This window comes from Phyllostomus discolor, chromosome 9, assembly GCF_004126475.2.
Source record: "Phyllostomus discolor isolate MPI-MPIP mPhyDis1 chromosome 9, mPhyDis1.pri.v3, whole genome shotgun sequence".
Lineage (NCBI taxonomy): Eukaryota > Metazoa > Chordata > Mammalia > Chiroptera > Phyllostomidae > Phyllostomus > Phyllostomus discolor.
In genome coordinates this window covers 8,323,751-8,343,254 of record NC_040911.2, presented here as the reverse complement: position 1 = coordinate 8,343,254, position 19,504 = coordinate 8,323,751, and the positions used below count along the sequence as shown (strand labels likewise).

Sequence of the window (19,504 nt, the reverse complement as noted above, 5' to 3'; positions counted from 1 at the left end):
CTGGCCTCCTGGCGGAGCCATCTGATGCCTCACGCCACCTCCCCAGCGAGCGCAGTCTTGCTCAGAGCCTTCGGTTCTCCAGCCGGGCCGTTCAAGCTCTCCTGCCTGGTTTGCGCTCAGTGGGCTGCGAGTTCCCTGATGAGGAGGCTCCTGCTCAGAGCTGCGCCAAGTGTGGTCCTCCGTCCTGTGCAGGCAGGCCGACTGTTCGCCCCTTTTGCACAGCAAGATATGCGTAGAATTTGAGACTTAATATTTTAGAAACAGTGGTTCTGCATTGCCACACTATCCAAGTGGGCTCATGAAAGTAGAAATCTCACTGTACAGGGGAAGCGGCGTGGTGACCCGCTTGTGGTGTGACCCGTGTGCTGTCATGTGCAGTGGGACTGCATGCCAGTCTGTGATGCCGGAAGTTTAGAAAGTGGGTCCTTCACCATAGATGACCTGGGAAGCACTGCTGGTATTGATCCTTGACCCCCCAGTGTTAGGTGATAAGTACTTGATAAGTACTGGTTGATGAGCCCTGGGGGAGCCATGTTCTCTCACACACCCTGCCCTGGCCATGCATGTGCTCGTGTGTGCCCTTCCCTTGGGTCCAGCGGCCGTCCGGCTGCTTCCTCAGGACGGTTTTCTTCTCCCGTGTATGTCCTTCCAGTTCTGCCTGCGCTGGACTCAGCTGAGACGTGTCCTCTCCCATCGCATCTTTTTTCACCGGTTTCTGTGTTTCTTACAGCGTTTATATGGCACTCATCACTTACGCGGAGTCCGTATACTTTATGTATGAAAGCCTCTGTGATTTTTCCTCATGAAATTTCAAAATCTACAGAAAAACACCTTGTTTTATTAATTACTTACAAGTCAAAGCCATCGGGCGTTGTCACCATTGTCACCGTAGCCTTTCCCTGTTGCAGAGTGATGCTCAATCAGTATTTATGAAAATGACAGAATGGCTGTGTTAATTGAGGGAATCATTGGAAGGAAACTTGAACCATATTTTGTGTCTTTAAAAGTTCATCCTAAATAGTTGTATTATTGTGTGAGCCTAAAAACTTTTGATATTTGAATCCTGGTAAGACTTGGCAACGTAAACCAAACAGTGGAAATATTAACTTCCTTTTCATTATAGTTTTGTTTGGTCTCAGTAAACCAACCCTTGAATTATTTTAGTGTTAGTACAATGAAGTTGTGGGGGTAGCAGTTTCAAATGACGATGATAATGCCACATTACGAAGCCCATATAAAGTGTAGAATAGGGAGGACATGAGACATGCTTTCAATTCTTGCAGTCTTTTATATCCCAAATAATACCTGATTTTTCTTTTTATCGTGCATACATTTTCTAGAATCAAGTGAGCATTTGGAAATAGTCAGAGAGCTGGGTTGAGGCCAGTTTTTTAATCTTACAACCTGTAATAAAAGAGAAAAGGAGCCAGAAGATCCTCTTGGGGACATGCGGAGAGGCCGTTTGCCATACTTGCGGGTTGACGAGAACCAGCCCTTTGTTGTCACTCATCCTGGTGTGTTAATGGCTTTCTGCTGTTGCTATTAATAATTCAGTTACCATCATTTTATTTTAGTTTTGAAAGGTCAGAAATACATAACAGAACGTTTGGCTTTTTCCTAAGCTCCAGCTTTTCTATTAATGTCCTTATAACCCAAGTGCATGGTCTCAGCATTTCGTTGGCTTTGTAATGAGAAGTAGAGCGTTCTTATTGTTTGTAAAGAAGTTGGGCGTAGCCTAGCCAACTGGGAGTTGAGGTTTTCATTTATTTTTCTCCCCTCGGAAGCTAAATATGTCTTTGTTGTATTGGTTTCTAGTCCCTGTTCCTACTTACTTGTCTTCTTGGCAGCCCCTCTACAGTAGCGCCAGCCTCGTAGCTACCTAGACTTGTTGCTGCCCATCGACATCCTTCATTTTATAATTTCTCAGTACGCCCTAGATGCCAGATGTTAGTATTTTCTGCACATTGCTCTTTCAGGCAATATTTTAAAGATAGAGATAAACAGTTCTGGGTGCTGAGCCTGTTGAAAATCCAGATACTTACATTCCTACCTCTGGTGCATATGCAGCTACCATTTGCTATTTTTCTTTCCAAGTTTACCATTTAATTCTGTCCTTCGTGGCCACACATCTGCCTGCCTGCTTACCCTCTCTCCTTCCATAAATAGTGCTTCTTGTATTCTTTCGACCATATTCCTTGAAATTAAATGTGTAAATGGATTTTTTTCCCTCTTCAAATGAACTCAGGTAAAATCAATACACACGCTTCTCCTCCAGGCTTAGGGGTTGTAGCTAAAAATAGCCAGAGAATCTGACCCGTTAGGGAAGGCCGGAGGGTGAGATTGAAGAAGCCACGCCGGACTGGAACGCAGTGAGACGTGAGTCCCTTCTCCGTATCTCACCATGTTAGGGTGCAGCTGTTTATGCAGTTAATTGTAGCCTCTTTTTGTGTCCTTTTTCTCTCCAGACTGAACAGAATTAGGAAGCTGATAGCAGACGAGGTGGACTTTCTCCAGCACGTCACTCAGCTTGATCTGCGCGACAACAAGCTCGGCGACCTGGATGCTATGGTCTTCAACAACATCGAAGTTCTACACTGTGAAAGGAATCAGCTGGTGACACTGAACGTCTGTGGCTATTTCCTAAAAGCCCTCTACGCCTCTTCCAACGGTATGTGACGGAGACCGCGGCAGAGCGGCGTGCCTGGCTCCGAGAGCTCACGCGGTGCCATCGTCTCCGCTGGGCTGTGACAGTTCTTTCCTCGTTTAGGAAAGTGTGCCACGTTCTGCTAAGATAAAAATCATAGAAGAAGAGTTCTGGTTTGCTACCTAAAGGGATCAAAAGGGGGGTTTATAGTTCCTAACTCATTTTTCTCATGTCGCGATTACTGAGAGAAGTTACTCCCACTTTTGACTGGGAGCCTCTGCTTGAAAGGGGAGTGTAGGAAGGGCGAACTGATTCTTGGGCTGCCTTGTTAGGAACAGTCAGCCTGGAACCTTGATCGGACCCTGGAGCGTGAAAGTGAGAGGATCCATCCTGGATCCCATTCAGGGCCTCAGATGTCCTGCTCCGCCAATGAAGGCGCTCACCTCGAGAGAACCCCACTCACAGCCCCACGGGGACGCCACGAAGCACGAGTCTTACTCATTTGTTAAGCTCCCTGTCGTAGAACTTGGAAATCACGGCCATTCTGATATGGGCATGTTTGCTACTGTGAGGGTGGAGCTCCTGCCGGCATGAGTGGAAAGTATTCCCAAGCTAAACAGATGTTAAACAAGCAGCTGTTTTGTGCATAGTGCAGTGTTTGGGTTCTGAAGGGTGAGGGATTTCTGAAAAACGAGTTTACTGCCATCTCCCTGGAGAAATAAGCCAAAGCTTAAATAGCTGTAGGTCCCCGAAGGGTCACAGGTTTGGACAGCCATGGGCTGGCACAACACAGGCGTTGGAAAGAAAGACTCAGAATGCTTGCTTGGCAGGTGGAGGAAGACAGGGATTCTGAACTGCAGGTGCTGGCTGGGGTTGGGGCAGGGAGTAGTAAGAAGTAATGATGGGATGCATGGCTTGGAGTTTTGAGGAGGTGTGTGGCAGACGTGATACAAAAAGCCTGTTCACATGACAGTAGTGTGCACAGTGCATTCGTGGGAGCAGAGTGGGGCCGCCCCACTCCCCGCCAGATCCAGGTCATTGTAACGGTCTTCACGGAAGCTGATGATTTGCCATCAGGAGTGCAGGTGTTGATTTGGGACTCCGAGGTGACACCTGAAACCGTGGAAGTGAGGTAACTGGAAAAAAGAATGTGGCAACAGCAGACTTACACACCCTCCTGGGTGGCCGGTGCCAGAGTGGGCAACCGGGTAGGACCCGACTCTGTGATTAGAGACTGCTCTGTCCCAGAGACAAAGCCCTCGGTGGGCCGTGGTGTCCTGTTTTATCCAGTTTTGGGGACGGGTTCCCAGATTTGAGTAGAAAGAGTCATCCCGGCCCTCGGGAGTGCTGTTTCAGTAGAGTGAAGAAGGCAAAAGCCAGGTTGCATCTGGTTTTGTTGGAAGGAACACTGAATGTTTTAAAGAAAACAGTATTTATATAGTTCACCTCCCAGGTAAAATTTAGCATGCCTAACAAGGAGAGAGCCGCAATAAGTGGATGGGAAAGAGGTGGGAAAGTAGAACAAGTGATTTATTTTCAACTCGGAGTAAGACCTCGTGATTGAATTGGAAGTTCTGTGTCCTTGCCTGTAGTTGCGGAGGAGAACAGATGGGTGTATTGTGCCTCCCAACCTAAACAGGCAGCGGGGAGCGCGGCCCAGTGACGATGTTCTGCACACACACACACACACACACACACACCCCCCGTCTCTGTGTCTCTTGAATGGTAATGCTTTTGTGGGTTTTTTTCCGCCTTCTAGAACTTGTTCAACTTGATGTTTACCCAGTTCCAAATTACCTGTCCTACGTGGACGTTTCCAGGTAAGAAGCCGCGTCCTCGGGTGCTCTGCCGTCTGCCTGAAAATTGCTTATTAGAGAATTCTGAGTGAGCACAGGCGTAAAGAACATGTTCTGTACTTTGAAGTATATAAATTCAGTGGTTTTAACTTGCCCTCTGAAAATGTGCATGAGTATCTGTCAGTTAAAACTCTGCACTTGTTTGCTGTAGCTCAAACAGAAGGTGTTGTGTTGGCGTGGACACCAGTTTGAACACCAGGCTTGAGTTTGGGAGATCAGTGGGCTGGGGGTCATGTGGCTGGAAGGCTCCGTAGTTCTTGAACTATATTAACCGCATTGTCGTGTCTTCCCCTGACATGGTGTTGGTTTCATTAACAAATATTGTGCTGTGTTTCTTTGATTTTCCCTCTTCCCCTTTGTTATTTGGTACATGTATCTCCCAGCTAAGAACCCTGGGAAAGCAGCCACCGAGCTCACCGAAGTTAAGCTTGGTGAGGATTCCCACACAGCCTGCTCCCCTTTCTCAGCTCTTTCGTGAACAGCCGGCCGTCTCCTCTTTCCTGCAGACTCACCGCTGTAGTGCGGCCGAGTCGTGCCAGTTTCCACACACACTATGGTAGACTTCTCCCGAAGACACAAAGCGTGTATTCGCATGAGTTAAACTTTAATAATCTTAACACACTCACACTGAAAACTCAGACTTTTAATGTGCTTCCAAATGAAATACCCCCAATTTTCTGAACAGCCACAGTACTTGGGAGGATGGGGTTCCCTCAAAGTGCCACTGTGAACGCATCTCAGGGTGTGAATCAGATGCGTTAATAATATTCTCAGTCATAATTATGTAAGAATGTCAGACTTTAGCTATTGTGAGAATTATTACAGTTACATTATAAAATCCTTTATGAGGAGTGCTTCACGCGCTCCCTGCTGAATTCATGTCAGACGATGTTTAATGTGCTTGAGTCAGATGTTACCTGATGGAGTTGTTTTCCTATTGGCCTTGGTTGTTATCTTCAGTTTTTAAAGTAAGAACAGTGCTGGAGCATTGGCCACAGAGTGAATTTACTTTCCCTTTATTTGTCATATGTCATTGGCTGGTGGCTCTGTCATGTATTTAGGAGTCACTGTGAGGTTCTCAGGTTCAGTTCCGCACTCACAGGACTTTTATTGCAACACTGAGGTCGCTTATAGTGAGAGGTACTTTCATTCCCCTGTCTTACCGAGATGTGTTAGGGGTTAATCACTATAAAATGAAATCAATAAGCATAGCAGTCTTTAGGGTTCCAAATCCAGAACTGTTTGTGCCTGTATGGACACTAAGCAGAAAATTGTGTATTGTTTTTTCATTGAAAAGTCAATATGATAGTGAAGAGCATGAATTTTAAATCACACATGATGCTCCCATCCTAATATTATAACTATTTTCACTTTTGCTCTAATATTCTCATCCCAAGCATTATATTTTTACAGAATTGTTCATCTGTTTTTAAAGAATTATAGTCGTAACATATTACATACCATTTTAGATTCTTTGTGCCTGGTCATTTTACATCTTTAAAAGAAAGATAAGAGGCTAAACACCTATGATTAGGGAGACATTCAAATATAGTAGATTTGTGTAAGAAGGGGCCAATTCATGTAATAATTACAGTCACAATTAGTTCAGTTCACTCATTTCTGGTAATTCCAGTGGCCACCTCACACCTCCGTAACTGTTTTCGGATAATGAATTCTGAGCCGTAAGGACCAGTGTGCCTTTGCTCTGCCGCCGTTTCCCCCACTTCTCTGTGGCTGTGCTTGCACGGTGCCCACTGGGGCTGGGAATTATTTCGGTCTTAATGCAAACTGGAAAATCAGGTTATTTTATGCCATTTGACTGTTTGACTTAACTGGAGGTGTATGCTTGTTTGTTTGTTTGTTTGTTTCCAATATAAGACCTCCTTTCCCTAAACGCTTGTGGGTTTACAGACTTTTTAGGGTGGCAGTTCTGGAAGCCAGACTTAGAAACAAAAAAAGACTGTGGAGACGATGTAACTCTGTCCTTTCCCACCTTTTCTTTACTTCTTATTCCTTACCAATATCTTACTTCTATGGTAAAGTGAATGCACGTATGCTTTTGACTTATATTCACTGTATTTTGGGATTTCATTGAGGGTCTATTAATTCTGTGTAATTATTTTGAGTTTCAAACTATATTTTAGGCCACATTCCAATCAAAGAAAAAATTGTGTATTCTTACATTTAGGAACCGCTTGGAAAATGTGCCTGAGTGGGTGTGTGAAAGCCGAAAGCTAGAAGTTTTGGATATTGGCCATAATCAAATATGTGAACTTCCTGCACGGTGAGTATTACAGACCAAGTTAGAGAACCTCAGATTCGATAAGCAGTCATAAAAATTGATGATTCAATGTTGAACTTGTTATCAGGAACCTCTAAAAGTATTACATGTATGTGTTTTTTTCCTTTTTATTGAATTTATTGGGGTGACCGTGGATAACAAAATTATACAGTTTTGAGTACACAGCTCCACAACACGGCCTCTGTACACTGTGTTGTGTGTTCGCCACCCCAAGTCAGGTCTCCTTTCATCACCATTTATCCCCCCCAGTGGCATCCTCCACCTCTCCCCAAAAAGCTTTTTTAGCTCTGGCCAGTGCGACTCATTCGGTTGGAGTGTTGTCCCATGACCAGAAGGTTGCAGGTTCGGTTCCCAGTCAGGGCACATACCTGGGTTGCAGGTTCGGTCTCTGGTCTGCACACAAGGTCCCGGGTCCAGGCATGTGCGATCCCAGTCTGGGTGGGTTTCTCTCTTCCTGTCTCTCTAGAAAGCAATGGGAGAACGTCCTTGGGTAAGGATGAAAAAACATAAATAAATTTTTTAAAAGAGTTTTTTTAAACCTAATATTTAGTATCTTTCGCTCATGCGGCGTCCTCAAGTGACAGACTTTCCTCCTGCAGTGAGGAGTGACAGGAGGCTTTGACCCTCCGCTAGACTTTTCAGGTTCATGGAGGGGGCGGTTCCTGGTGGAAATTTTTAAATAAACCAAAAGAAATGTTCAGTGTGATCGGTTTGCCTCTGTCACCTTAATTCCTTCCAAATCCTCCCCTCTGGCCCATTAACTTGACGTGTCTGCCTTAACCACAAATAGTATTTGGTTTTCCTTGAGCATAACTTTGGGAGGGGGGCGGAGATTATTAGATCATTAAACCTAGAAAGAGCAAACTGGATTCTTCTTTTATTCCATAAGTTGTACTTTAATGCCGAGATTTCTAAATCAGCCGTATGATGACGTCTAATATCCACAGATGCAGACGTCTTCACGTTGGTTGTGACACAGAGTGGTTTTGGACTGTTAGTGACCAGCCCTGAAGGTGGTGACCAGAAGAGTGGTCCATCCCTGTGCCCAGCCCATGGGACTTCCTGTGATGATTGGAATGTTCCGTACCTGTGCTGTCCAGGGGGGTCCGCTGGTCAGACATGACTTTTGGGCACTTGAAATGTGGCTGTTGTGACTAAGGAACTACATTTTAACTGTTATTTAATCTTCATTAATTTAAATGTAAATAGCCACTTGTGACTGTTGGCTGCCATGACTCAGGTCTAGCTGTTCGCACCGTTCTCAGCCAGCCATTGGGCAAAGGGAGCCAGTTGTTTCAGGCTGTGCTTATTACTCAAAATACCAGTGGGAATACTGTAGAAATATGTCACTATTTTGGAGTGAAGTTTTACTTTTGGTGCATGATCTTTAAAGGCACACGGCCGATGTTCCTCTGTTCTCCTGTAAAGAACAAAGGCCATGAACTACACATGCTCGGTCAGCCTAATAAATGTGTTGGAGTTCAGCTGTTTGATATGGTAGCTGCTAGCCATTAGCCAAGGGTCTGTTGAGCAATTGAAATGTGGTTAGTCCTAATTGAGAAGTGCTGAAGTCGAAAATATACACTGGATGCAAAATAGCTCAGTAATGCTGTATGTTAATTACATGTTAAAATAATATTTTGAGTCTGTTGGGTCAAATTAAAAGTACTGGAAGAATTAATTTACCTGTTTCTTTTCACCTTTAATTTTAAATTACATATGTGGCCCACATTAGATTCCTGTTGGCTGACACTGTCAGAATGTGGTTCTCATAAAGAAGGTCTGGGTTTACATTTTCAGTCCGTAGAAAGCTCAGCTCATTTGACCTTCTCAGCCATACATCTGTTATAACTGTAAGTCCAGGGTACACTGACCGCGCGTTTTGGTGACACAGTGCGTGCAGCCCATCGCCATTATCAGCGGAAGGCCTGGGGATGTGCCCTGTGCCAGCGTTGTGTGGGGGGTGGGGGACGCTCAGGGGACAAACAGCAAAGAGGAATACAGGCTACTGCTAAATAGGAAAGCGATTGGATGAAAAAGTTCTTGCTTGTCTGCTTTTCCGTTTTCTCTGTGCCGTTCGCCACTCCGGTCTCCCCAGTGCCCCGGACACGGCACAGTGGGGCCCAAGGCCTCCCTGTCACTGCGGGCTGCAGCACACATACTGTGTGCACATACCAACAATTAAATAATAAATGCAGGGTGACTGGTATTTCATCACGTTTTCCCCCAGAGTTAGTCTTGATTGGTTCTGTGTTAGTGCACAGGCCTTTTTTCGGGGCGGGGGGGCGGGGTGGATCTAAACAAATGTTTATTCAAAGAAAATCCCAAAATGTTCTATTGTCAAGGAATTTAAACAGCGTCCGTTTGTGTGTGTGTGGTGGGACAAAAGCAGTGTATCGTTTTGTTCTCGTTTATGGTGGCGTTTAGTCGCAGACTTTGTATTAGCCTGTCACTGATCTAACTTTCCAGGCAAGACGGTGATTCATTGGAAGTTGACTTAGTATTCGTGCTTTATTTATCTCAGGGGTGTGTATAAAGGGTTTGACAAAACAGAAATTAGTATTTCGAAGTGGAAATGTGTTAAAATGAAAAGAAGGTATTTTGTGCTTAGTGTCTAAAAGAAGCAAATCCAATAATTAGCCTTTAATTCTCATTCTCTAGTTATTAAATCTACTTTTTTATTTGGAAAAATCAGGATAAACATTTTGTCACCTGTCTTTCAGTTACCTGTCTACTCAAGGGTAAAACGTGTGTGTGTGTATAAATAATAAATAAGCCAATTCTAAATTGCACCACAAGCCCAGCAAGGCAGTAAAACTGGTGAAGCCAATCCTGAATTATTCGGTCGAAGTGACCATTACGGAGACCCGGTGTTAACTGTGACTGAATGACAGTCCCGGGTAATCCGTCTTGTCACATCGATGTCTAAACCTGCCAAGCCGGGCGCGTTCAATATCATCAGCGTTGACCCGCGTCGTCACAGCACTGCAGCGGGTTCCGGCATCTCCGTGAGCACAGCATCTCGCTCTGATGTGGAGAGCGCATAAAGGCACAGCCGTCACGCAGGGTGATTTTGACGGCTCTGGGTGCTGGTGAGAGAGGTCGGAAGGGGGAGAGCGGGCAGTGGGAGAGGAGGCCTTGCCCTGGGACGCCACGTGAATGAATCCCCGCGCCGCAGTGGTGCTGGGCACCCTGTAGCCTCCCTTCCCAGATGTCTGTGTGCAAACCCAGAGTTCGTGTCACTCCCTGCAACTGCGGGAGGCTGCCGTGGTCCTAGAGCGGACTTCCACGCAGGCGGATAACCTCCGGAAGAAACACGGCCAGGCTTCCGAAGTGCTCTTTAAGGCTCCGCAGAAAATAGTGGATGACGCGCATTCTGTTCCCTTCAGGGGAGAGTGGCTGCTTTGGTCTAGGATTAGACCAGAGAGAAAGCAAAAATGTACAGACTCAGGGAAGTGAGGAAAGGGCGAACTAATTGATTGTGCGTTTCCTCTGCATTCAGCGGAGGAAAATGCAGCAACATTTTCTCAGTTGGCATTTGTAAAAGATTAATTGGCTAGACAAATCCTGTATCGAATGTTGATCCTGTAAGATAAAAAATCCTTGACTGTATTTATTTAGAATCTGTTGTGAGTGAAACACCCCGTGTTGCGCAGCGACACAAGCCACAGGCCCTCCCTTCAGCAGCCGACACTTTTATAGCTTGCCGTGTGAACCTCAGATTGGGACTGCTGTCCTCAGAATCTTCTCCTAAGAAGCCTGTCTTCCTCATTCACTACGAAGCTTCTTTGTTAGCTATTCCTTCTCACAGTTTTTCTCACCTTCTTTTTTTTTTTGAAAGTATGGGAAATACTGAAGTGTGATCAGCTCCAAGTTGGAGCTCCTGGTAAAATGAATTTGCAGTTGCTCCGAATGCATTTGTGTGTTTTGGAGAGATCACTGCAAGTCTTCTCCTCCTCCCGTTCATTTTTCCGTCTTTGTCCCAGACGAGCGCTAAGTGAGTTTCCTTCTTCTCTGTCTCTGTTGGCACAGCCTGTTCTGCAACAGCAGTCTCCGGAAGCTGCTGGCGGGACACAACCAGCTGACGAGGCTGCCCGAGCGGCTGGAGAGCACCTCCGTGGAGGTGCTGGACGTGCAGCACAACCAGCTCCTGGAGCTGCCACCCGGCCTCCTGATGAAGGCCGACAGGTAAGGCGGCCTGGCTGGTTGGGGCAGGCATCTGGCCGTAAAAGGCCCCCTTGTTAGCACGCTTGTCTCATGGCCCCAGACCACTCGTGTGGACTTTTGGGGTGTCTGTCTCTCTGTGAGCTATGAAGAAGATGGCTTGCCGTCCACTTCTCTGGCCTGGCCATTCTGTAGGGGATGGAGTCGGGAATCACTTCTAGAGTCTTCCTTAGTCTCGCTGCCTTCTGGAGAGAAGTGGATGGGCTGAGATGCGCAAGGATGGGAAGCTGGCGGACTCTTCAGAACAATGCTGGCCGCCCAGGCTTACCTTAGTTACCGCGTGGTCTCTGTCCTGGCTGTTACAGACCCGTGTGACCCTGGGTGACAGAGATAGACTGGCCTCGAGTTTGCTTAGTTCTCTCTCTTTTTCATTTAGCCAGTTCTTATCTTTACCATAGTTTTCCCCTCACATTAAATTTACTTTTTTTAACAGAATTTTCCTAAATTTGTTTTGCTAAGTATTTAAAGAAATTACTTTGATTTGAGGAGGAGGTTAGTTCTCTCGGGCAGATAGGGTTACAAAGAGGGTGGGCAAATCAGCCCTTTCTCGAACAACATTCTTATGTTATTTTACTTGTCAGAAGATAAGAAAAACAACCTTTTACGACTGTCACCAAACTACTCGTGGCTCCTTAAAGTGTTAGTACTTCTACTGATCCCCTTTTTGAAACCTGGATTATCGAGGTTTTACTTACCTAAATTTAAATACACACACACACACACACACACACACATCACTTACATTCCAGAAAACGAGGAGACACTGCGTATTTGGTTTGTTGAATTTGGAGGAAGGGATGCACTAGTACTGAGGACTGTGGGAGCGGGTCAGCCCGGAGAACATGAACTTGAAAGTCCTGCGGAGGGAAGCTTTCAAGGGGACTGTCAGAAAAGCATGCGCTGCGGGACACAGAGCGAAGGTTCTTTCTCAGGGGTGTTTTGTTACTCTGGATCTTGGCTGCTAAAACCAGTACTGCGGGTTGAGTCACGTGAGACGGTCTGTTAAATGCTTCGGCTTCAGAACTGGTGTGGTGCTGTGCCTTGCCGGGTGGCCGGGACGTGTGTTCGGAAACCAGACAGGAGCAAGGAGGCTCCTCTGAATTGATGGCATTCACACGTCTCTTCACCTTGCTCTGAACGCCTCAGACCAGTTTTATTAAAATTCCTAGGACCGGAATCAGGAATTTCAGTTTATGGATTTACTCTCCATGTTCATCTTTGAGTTTTGTTTATTTGACTTGCTTTTTACTGGCAACTTTAAAAAAATATAGATAGATATGCAATATGATAGGGCATACGTTGCTGAAACATTGACTTTGAGTTTGACCTCATGACCAGATTGGGATTTGGTTTTGTGGGGGAACGGACAGATATTCTAATCTGGATCTTACTGGCCTAGATCTCTCCTCTTACCTCTTTTTGCTTAGAACTAAAGATTTTCTTGATGGAACCCCCCCCCCCAAAGAATGTCAGATAATCAGTTTTCATCAACAGATGGGCGAGTGTGGGGGTTGATACTCCCCGTGGGTCACCAGAGTGGATGGATGAGGTATTGCCGTCCTTCTGTTCCTCCTGAAATCCTGGCACAGTCTGCCTCCGTACCCATCTTGCGTCTGCACACTTGTTCGATGGCCGGAGAGCAGCCTCTGACAAGTGCACACAAACGAACAGAGCCCCCTGAAAGGGGAGTTACGGGTCCCCTTTAACTGATGTCGTGGGAGGACATCAGGGTCTGTCTTTCTCCCCGGTTAGAACAGCGCAGGGGTGGGCACGGGGCGTGCACAGACGAAGTGCATGGTGGTTAGCAGATATCCCCCGAGTATTAGTCACTGTACAGATCACGCGTTTCGGTGACTCAGACAGAGCATGTGTGAGGATCGAGGGTCTAAAAGGGAACAGCAGGTCTGGGAGAGCGTGAGCGACTGACCGCGACAACTGGCGCCTTCTGGCAAAGATGGGTATTTCCGGCATTTTGAAGAGCTGAGTGGCCTACACGGGGTTTTTTTTGTTTTGTTCTTTGTTTTAAAGCTGTCTTGTGAAGGTCTGACTTTTTGAGAGCCAAAGTGGAGTAAAACAATGTTTCTCCAAACGTGGTTTTAGAGTCCTCTAGATTACTTACTCCTGACCCTTACTACTCTTCCACGGGCTCACCTGGCCAACCACCGGGATTTTTATTTCTCTAGGTTGTGAGACCTCCCTCTGACCTGCCTAATACGACCGTCTGGGGGGCTGAAGTTGAGAATCCCGTGCCTTCTGAGAGGCCGGCACAGTGTCTCTTCTGGGTATTTTTGCCAAACCATCACCTTATTCTGATGACAGTAAAACCTAAATCGAAAGATACTCTACAAAACAGCTGTCTGATACTTTTCAAATGTGTGTCAAGGTCCCTTGAGACACACGAGGCTGATTAGAGGAGACTAAGAGGGTGTGGAAATGAAATGCCACCTGGGTCCCTGGATCGGCTCCTGGACCGGATAGAGTCGGACATCATTGCAGTAATTGAAGAAATTAGGATACGGTCTTAAATAATTATACATAATTTTTGAAATTAGTTTTTTTCAAGTTCTTATTTAACAATTCTTATATTTGTGTAATTTTTGTTCCCTTATGTAATTGCCTTCGGATCTTTTTTGCCCAAGCCAGGCAGATTTTCAGACCTTCCAAGATAATAGTGTATGAGGTCTGCTGGACCGGTACTCACACATCCTTCACTTGCCATCCCCACCATTAGGTGGTGTTCCTGGGTGGTTAATAATGGGGCTTCTTCTTCAGACTCATTAGTGGAGTACAACATATAATCTACCAGCAGTTACAGAAAATTAAATAGCATAGAGAATACCAGTGTAAGAGTGAAGTTAAATATAGTTTCGAGAAACTTTTGTTTCAGTACACATACACATTTTGCATGTGTACTGTACTGGGTGGTCATGTGAAATGTATTGTGTACTCTTGGTTACCATCATAAAAATTTTGAAAGCCCTTGCTTTTAAGAGCTGCCAGCCTCATGAAGTGGATGAACGTGTCAGAAGTGCTGTGTTGTAAAAGATGGTTGAGCTGGAGGTGGCGAGCACACAGTGCAATGCACAGCCCTGGTGTTGTAGAAGTGTACGCTTGAAACCTCTATGATTCTGTTAACCGGAGTCACCCCAATACATTTAATAAGAGTTAAAGAAAAAAAGACAAGCGGTAGGGAATTCAGATTGTTTTTGTTTGACATTTCTGGAACATTTTGGGACCAAAAATAAAAATAGAAGAGTTTTGCTCGGCTTAGAATCGTAACCTTTTGTATTTTTAATAGACTGCAAGTCCCAGTACTGATCTCCTGGAAAAAAATATTTAAATGCGGAGTGCCCGGTGTGCCTACAGATAGGTTAATCTGTTGCACTAAATCCAGCGCTTTGTTTCAAGGATAGTTTGGCTGTAAAATTTACGGGTATGCTGGAAATGACTAAAAAGCAGTTAAAAACAAAACCAAACAAAATAACCGAGGTGAACCAGAGATGGGCAGAATGTGCCAAGGAAGAACAGAACTGTTGCTCAAGAAGCAAGAAGTGGATTGATCTCACTGTTCTTGTGGGCAGCTTCCCAAATGCATTAGGGTAGGAGCCGTACATGGGTGGCTTTTCTCTCCAACTTTCGCACTTCTGCTAAGGAAAGTTTTTGAGCTCCGTGCTGTTTATTAAGTTCCTGTAAGAATTGAGTTTGGAGTGTGGTTCATGTGTGGTCTTCCTGTCACCCAGCAGGCATCCTGCTTGACCTCCAGCTTTTTTGGAGAGAAGGGGCTATAAAAATGTCCTCAGGAAAATGTTTTATTATTACTATTTTTACCACTTGAATTTTGCAGAGGTCTGTTAGGGCATAGTGAACTCTTAAGACCGTAAAGATCTGTGTTTTATTTCTGGCTCTGTCACTAATTACTACTCATTGGCCAGTAATGTGACTTTTCTCAGCTTCAGTTTCTGTCCTCTGTGAAACAGGAGGGGCACGTCTTTAGGAAGATGGGAGAATCAAGTGAAATAGAAAATAGGAACAAGCTGTGGTTTCTAGAAAGCACATTGCAAATGAAAGTGGCGAACATGGTATTCTTTTTTTCTAACTAGTAGAAGAGGGTTACACAGTAAGGGTTGTATGGGTGAACCATCTCTTGGCACATAAAACAGTATTTTATACAAAAGTCTGTAAGAAGAAGCTTAATGAGGTTATCACATCCTATTGAGGTTGAGACCAAATTCAGTGCTTTAGGATTTTAGTTGAAAGCAGGGGGTGGAGTTATATACCCTTTATATTGAGTAAAACTATTAAATTTTGCAAAATTAAAGTAGTTGTTCATTCTGGTGGAAATATAACACCTACGTGAAACCCATTTAATTTGTGTCCATTGTAAGGTTGTGGGACAAGTGTTTTCTGTTTAAAAAAATGAGTACTGAATTTAATTTTCCCGAGACCATTATAATAAAAAATCTCTTTAGCCCAGTTATTTGCCTTCTGCCCATCAACTAACAAGGTGACTTGGTCGGGCTGTGTTCAGCACAAATGAAATCCTTTGGAGCCAGCCAGTGTGGCTCCCACTTAGTTTTATTCCTGGAGTGGTCGGAGGTGAGCTTCTTTCCCCCTTGGTTTCCCAGGAAGGGTCCATAGCTCCTTCAGCACAGGCAGATTTCAGCAAGGTGAGAGGTCAAGTCTTTCTGGAAGTCACTGTCTTGCCTTCATTCAGGTGGTGTGAATGGTTTTTAAAGTGCCTTCTGCAGCTTTCTAGATGAACACTCACCAATCTTTTCTCCTTTCAAAAGAATACTTCCTCTTTTTCTGGCCTAAACATATGTAAACATTTATAAATCAATTTCTCTCACTCTCTTTTTTTCCTGTTGTCTGTAACTACATGTTTCCTAGAGAATTATGTTTTAATGAGATTGTCAGTTTCCCAGCCAGCTCCAGTTGGTGATATTTGGGGACAATACATTTTAACTTTTTCTAATTCTGTACCAAAGAAATTCCTAACAGGGCACTGAAGCCAGGTGGTATAAAGGGGACCCAAAGACACAGCCTCATAAAAATCCTCGGAAGAGCTGGGGTGCTGAAACTGGTTTCCTTCCTAGTTCAAAACCATTTCAGAAACTGCACGGATGACCTTTATTTTCTTCTCTGCTGCACACACGACTGTAATTTCCCATGACTATTTATGGCCTGTACAGCCCTTTTCTAACTTCCTTTTTTTTTTCTTTAATGTCAACAGAATACGTGTCTCTTTAATGGAAAATGTTCTATTTTGGGGAAGCTGCTTTTCCTCGGACAGTAGTGGAGTTGGGTGTGCGCGTGTGTAAGCCAGGAGGGGTTGTGAGGCTGGGGACCCTGAAGGTAGGGGACTGAGAGCTTGGAGGCAAAGACTTCTTTCTGTCCAAGACTAAAAATAACTGCACCTAGCCCTGGCTGGCATAGCTCAGTGGATTGAGCGCGGCCTGCGAACCAAAGCATCGCAGGTTCGATTCCCAGTCAGGGCACATGCCTGGGTCGCAGGCCATGACCCCCAACAACCGCACATTGATATTTCTCTCTCTCTCTCTCTTTCTCCCTCCCTTCCCTCTCTAAAAATAAAAAAAAAAATCTTTAAAAAAATAACTGCACCTCGTATTCCATTTTTTTTTTCTTAAGGAAGATTTTATTATTTTCCCCAAACATGTGGCAGGACAGTCCTGAATTGGATGCTGAAAATTTCAGACCCAGGTTATTTTAAAACAAGAGAGTGGAGGTTCATTGCCAGGGTAGTTGTAGGTGAGGAGGCAGGGCAGCTTTGACCTTGCGAGTGTGGCCGGTGGGTCCTGTGGGCTGAACACTCTCCCTGTGCCGGTGGCTGCAGCTTCCCAGTGGGGCACACATCGCGGAGACCCAGTGCGAGGCGACCTGCAGGCCGCACACAGTTCCTGCTGTGTCCTCCCCTTCCCTTCCCAGCGATGTGGTCGGATCCCTTCTGGCCACAGCGAGGGGTCTGTTTCTGTTCTGCAGCTTTGCATTTTGCATTTATCTGTGCCTCACAATAACAGCAGGATCACTGTTTTTGATAGTTTTAGTTACGTATGAAAACATTCTTGTTCATGCTAGCATTTGGATAACCAGCTGCATGTATACGGTACATAGATGTCATTTACTTGTTTTAATGTAAAGTTTTTGAAGACTGTCGATACAGAAAAGGGGTCAAGTTATAAGGGTAGCATGGGATGAGTTTTCTCAAAGGGAGCACACTCGTGTGCCCAGCACCCAGGTCAAGACCGAGGATATGACGTTGGAAAAACCAAAAGCCCTCTCCTAGGCGCTGCATCCTTGCCCTGTACTTCTAGTGCCGCGGATTCGCCTGGCCTGGTTCTCCGCTCTGTAGGGACAGCCTCACGCAGCGAGCTCATCCTTTGTTCTGTTCTCGGGCTTCTTCCCTCAGCGTTGCATGTGTGAGACGCGCCCCGTTGATTGTGTAGTTGTGCTTCTTTATCACCCCAGCTTCGTGGGGTTTGATCAATCATCAGAGCAGATCAGCTCCTGCACTCGTGAGTCTAGTGAAATGTAACAACATGCTGACAAGGGCTTAGTCACTATGTGACTTACTTGTGACCTGATGTCTCATTGATTTATTACTTTGAGGTCTTTAAAAAAATAGGTGATTGTTTTCCTCTTCCTAAAGACAAAATATTTGCTTTAGCATGCTCCCTTCCACTCCCCATGAGCTATAAAATTAGTTACTTCCTCTCTCCTTTGTGCTTCCACAAAGACTGATGTCTCTCTCTCTCTGTATGTAACCCACACAGGTAGCCAGGTCAGGTACCCACATGCCTGCTAAAGGCGGGTCCTGTCTTTAACCTCCTGCTTCCAGCCCCAGTTTCCAATGTGCCAGGTTTCTGGGGCTTCTGGGCCAGAGCTCTGGCTGATCAGTGGGCCTTGGTTGCGTTTTGTCCTCACAGCCTGAGGTTCCTGAACGCATCTGCGAACAGACTGGAAACCCTCCCCCCAGCCACGCTGTCCGAAGAGACGAGCAGCATCCTGCAGGAGTTGTACCTGACAAACAACAACCTCACGGACAAGTGCGTGCCCTTGTTAACCGGACACCCCCACCTGAAGATCCTGCACTTGGCCTACAACCGACTCCAGAGCTTCCCAGCAAGGTGAGCATCCAGCGTGGTGCTTTTCACTGTGCTTCTGGGAGGGAATTCTCGGAGGGAAAGGCGAAAGCCAACACGTTCGTTTCCCAGATGATGTCGGGCTTGTAGCTTCCTGATTCCTCCTCACAGCCGTCTGTTCCGTGAGCCGCGGTCGCCATCGCCCACAACAGAAATGTGTTGTGTTTTGAATATGAGTGCATCCAGAGGCCCCCTCACTAGCACATTCTTAGGGCTTTGAAATAACGTAATGTAGCCAATGTATTTTTTCTTTTGCTTCTTTTTAACCAGTCAAATTAATTTTTAAAAAATTAATACAGCGTGTGGTGGTATTTAGAACATAAACAAGGAACCTGAAGGTCCGTAATTAGCTGCCCGCTTTTGTGCTTGTGCTCATGGTACAGGAAGCAGTGGTGGCCTGTGCAGCCGTACAAACTGCGCGACGTCACCGACGAGGTCTGGCTCTCAGAAGGTTCCATTTTTAATAATGTTTTGAGGTTGATGTCTAGCATCTACGGCCAGCCACACCGCGTCCAGCTTTGAGGGAACCCACGCACTGAGCCTGCCATGAAGGACTCGCTCCCCTTCCGTGCCGCGGGCATGCACTCAGCTCACAAGCTGGGTTTTGGAGCACAGGCCCACACATCGAGACGCAAACACTAACCCCTCTGGGATTCTGCAAACTGCAGCCAAGCCCTGGGCCAAAGCACAGCACTGGCACAGCCTGCCTCTGGGCCGTCGAGACTGCCCGTTTGTTCAAACCCTCACTAAGGAGGGAGGCCCAGATACAATCCACTTAAAGTGTGCTCTCTTGTTCGTGGTCTGTATTCATTTCTGTAGTCTTTCCCTTCGTTTCATGGTAACGATCCGGTATTTTTTTAAACTTCTGTGTACCTAACCATGGAATGAGGAGGTGACATATTGGCGAGAAAACATGACAATCACGTAAGATAATATTTCTGAAAAGGCTCGTTGTCCTATTTCAGATAGCGAATGCGTGAGCCCTCCAGGAGAAATGATTGTCAGACTCAGATTCTGGGGGTGTTCCCCAGAGCCCCACATCAGTTGTAATCACCTGAAGCACAGAGAGTTTTTGTATGCACCCCACGCAAACCCATCTGGCCTTATTAGTCCCTGCCTCCCTGGGGGCCGTGCTGTGGCACAGGAGCTGCCCTGCAGACAGGCCTGGGATGGACCTGACTCCTGGGCCTCCTGCCCCGCGGGAGGCCTGGCCTCGGGTCACTCAACCGGTGGAACGTGCTCTGACGGTCAGGGTCGTCCTTCCACCTGGAGGGACATCGCTTTCTGTGACTTGTTCTTGGGCCTGATTTCTGTGCTT

General features: G+C 45.9%; 1 protein-coding gene across 1 annotated transcript in view; it reads left to right on the top strand.

The window, feature by feature from the left end:
- PHLPP1 (PH domain and leucine rich repeat protein phosphatase 1) overlaps nucleotides 1-19,504 on the top strand; it is a 174,914-nt gene that overhangs the window by 134,557 nt on the left and 20,853 nt on the right. Inside the window, exons 7-11 of the mRNA XM_028524403.2 lie at nucleotides 2,466-2,668; nucleotides 4,404-4,464; nucleotides 6,689-6,784; nucleotides 10,835-10,990; nucleotides 17,971-18,171. Coding sequence (XP_028380204.1) covers nucleotides 2,466-2,668; nucleotides 4,404-4,464; nucleotides 6,689-6,784; nucleotides 10,835-10,990; nucleotides 17,971-18,171 — 717 coding nt within the window. The remainder of the gene's footprint in view (nucleotides 1-2,465; nucleotides 2,669-4,403; nucleotides 4,465-6,688; nucleotides 6,785-10,834; nucleotides 10,991-17,970; nucleotides 18,172-19,504) is intronic.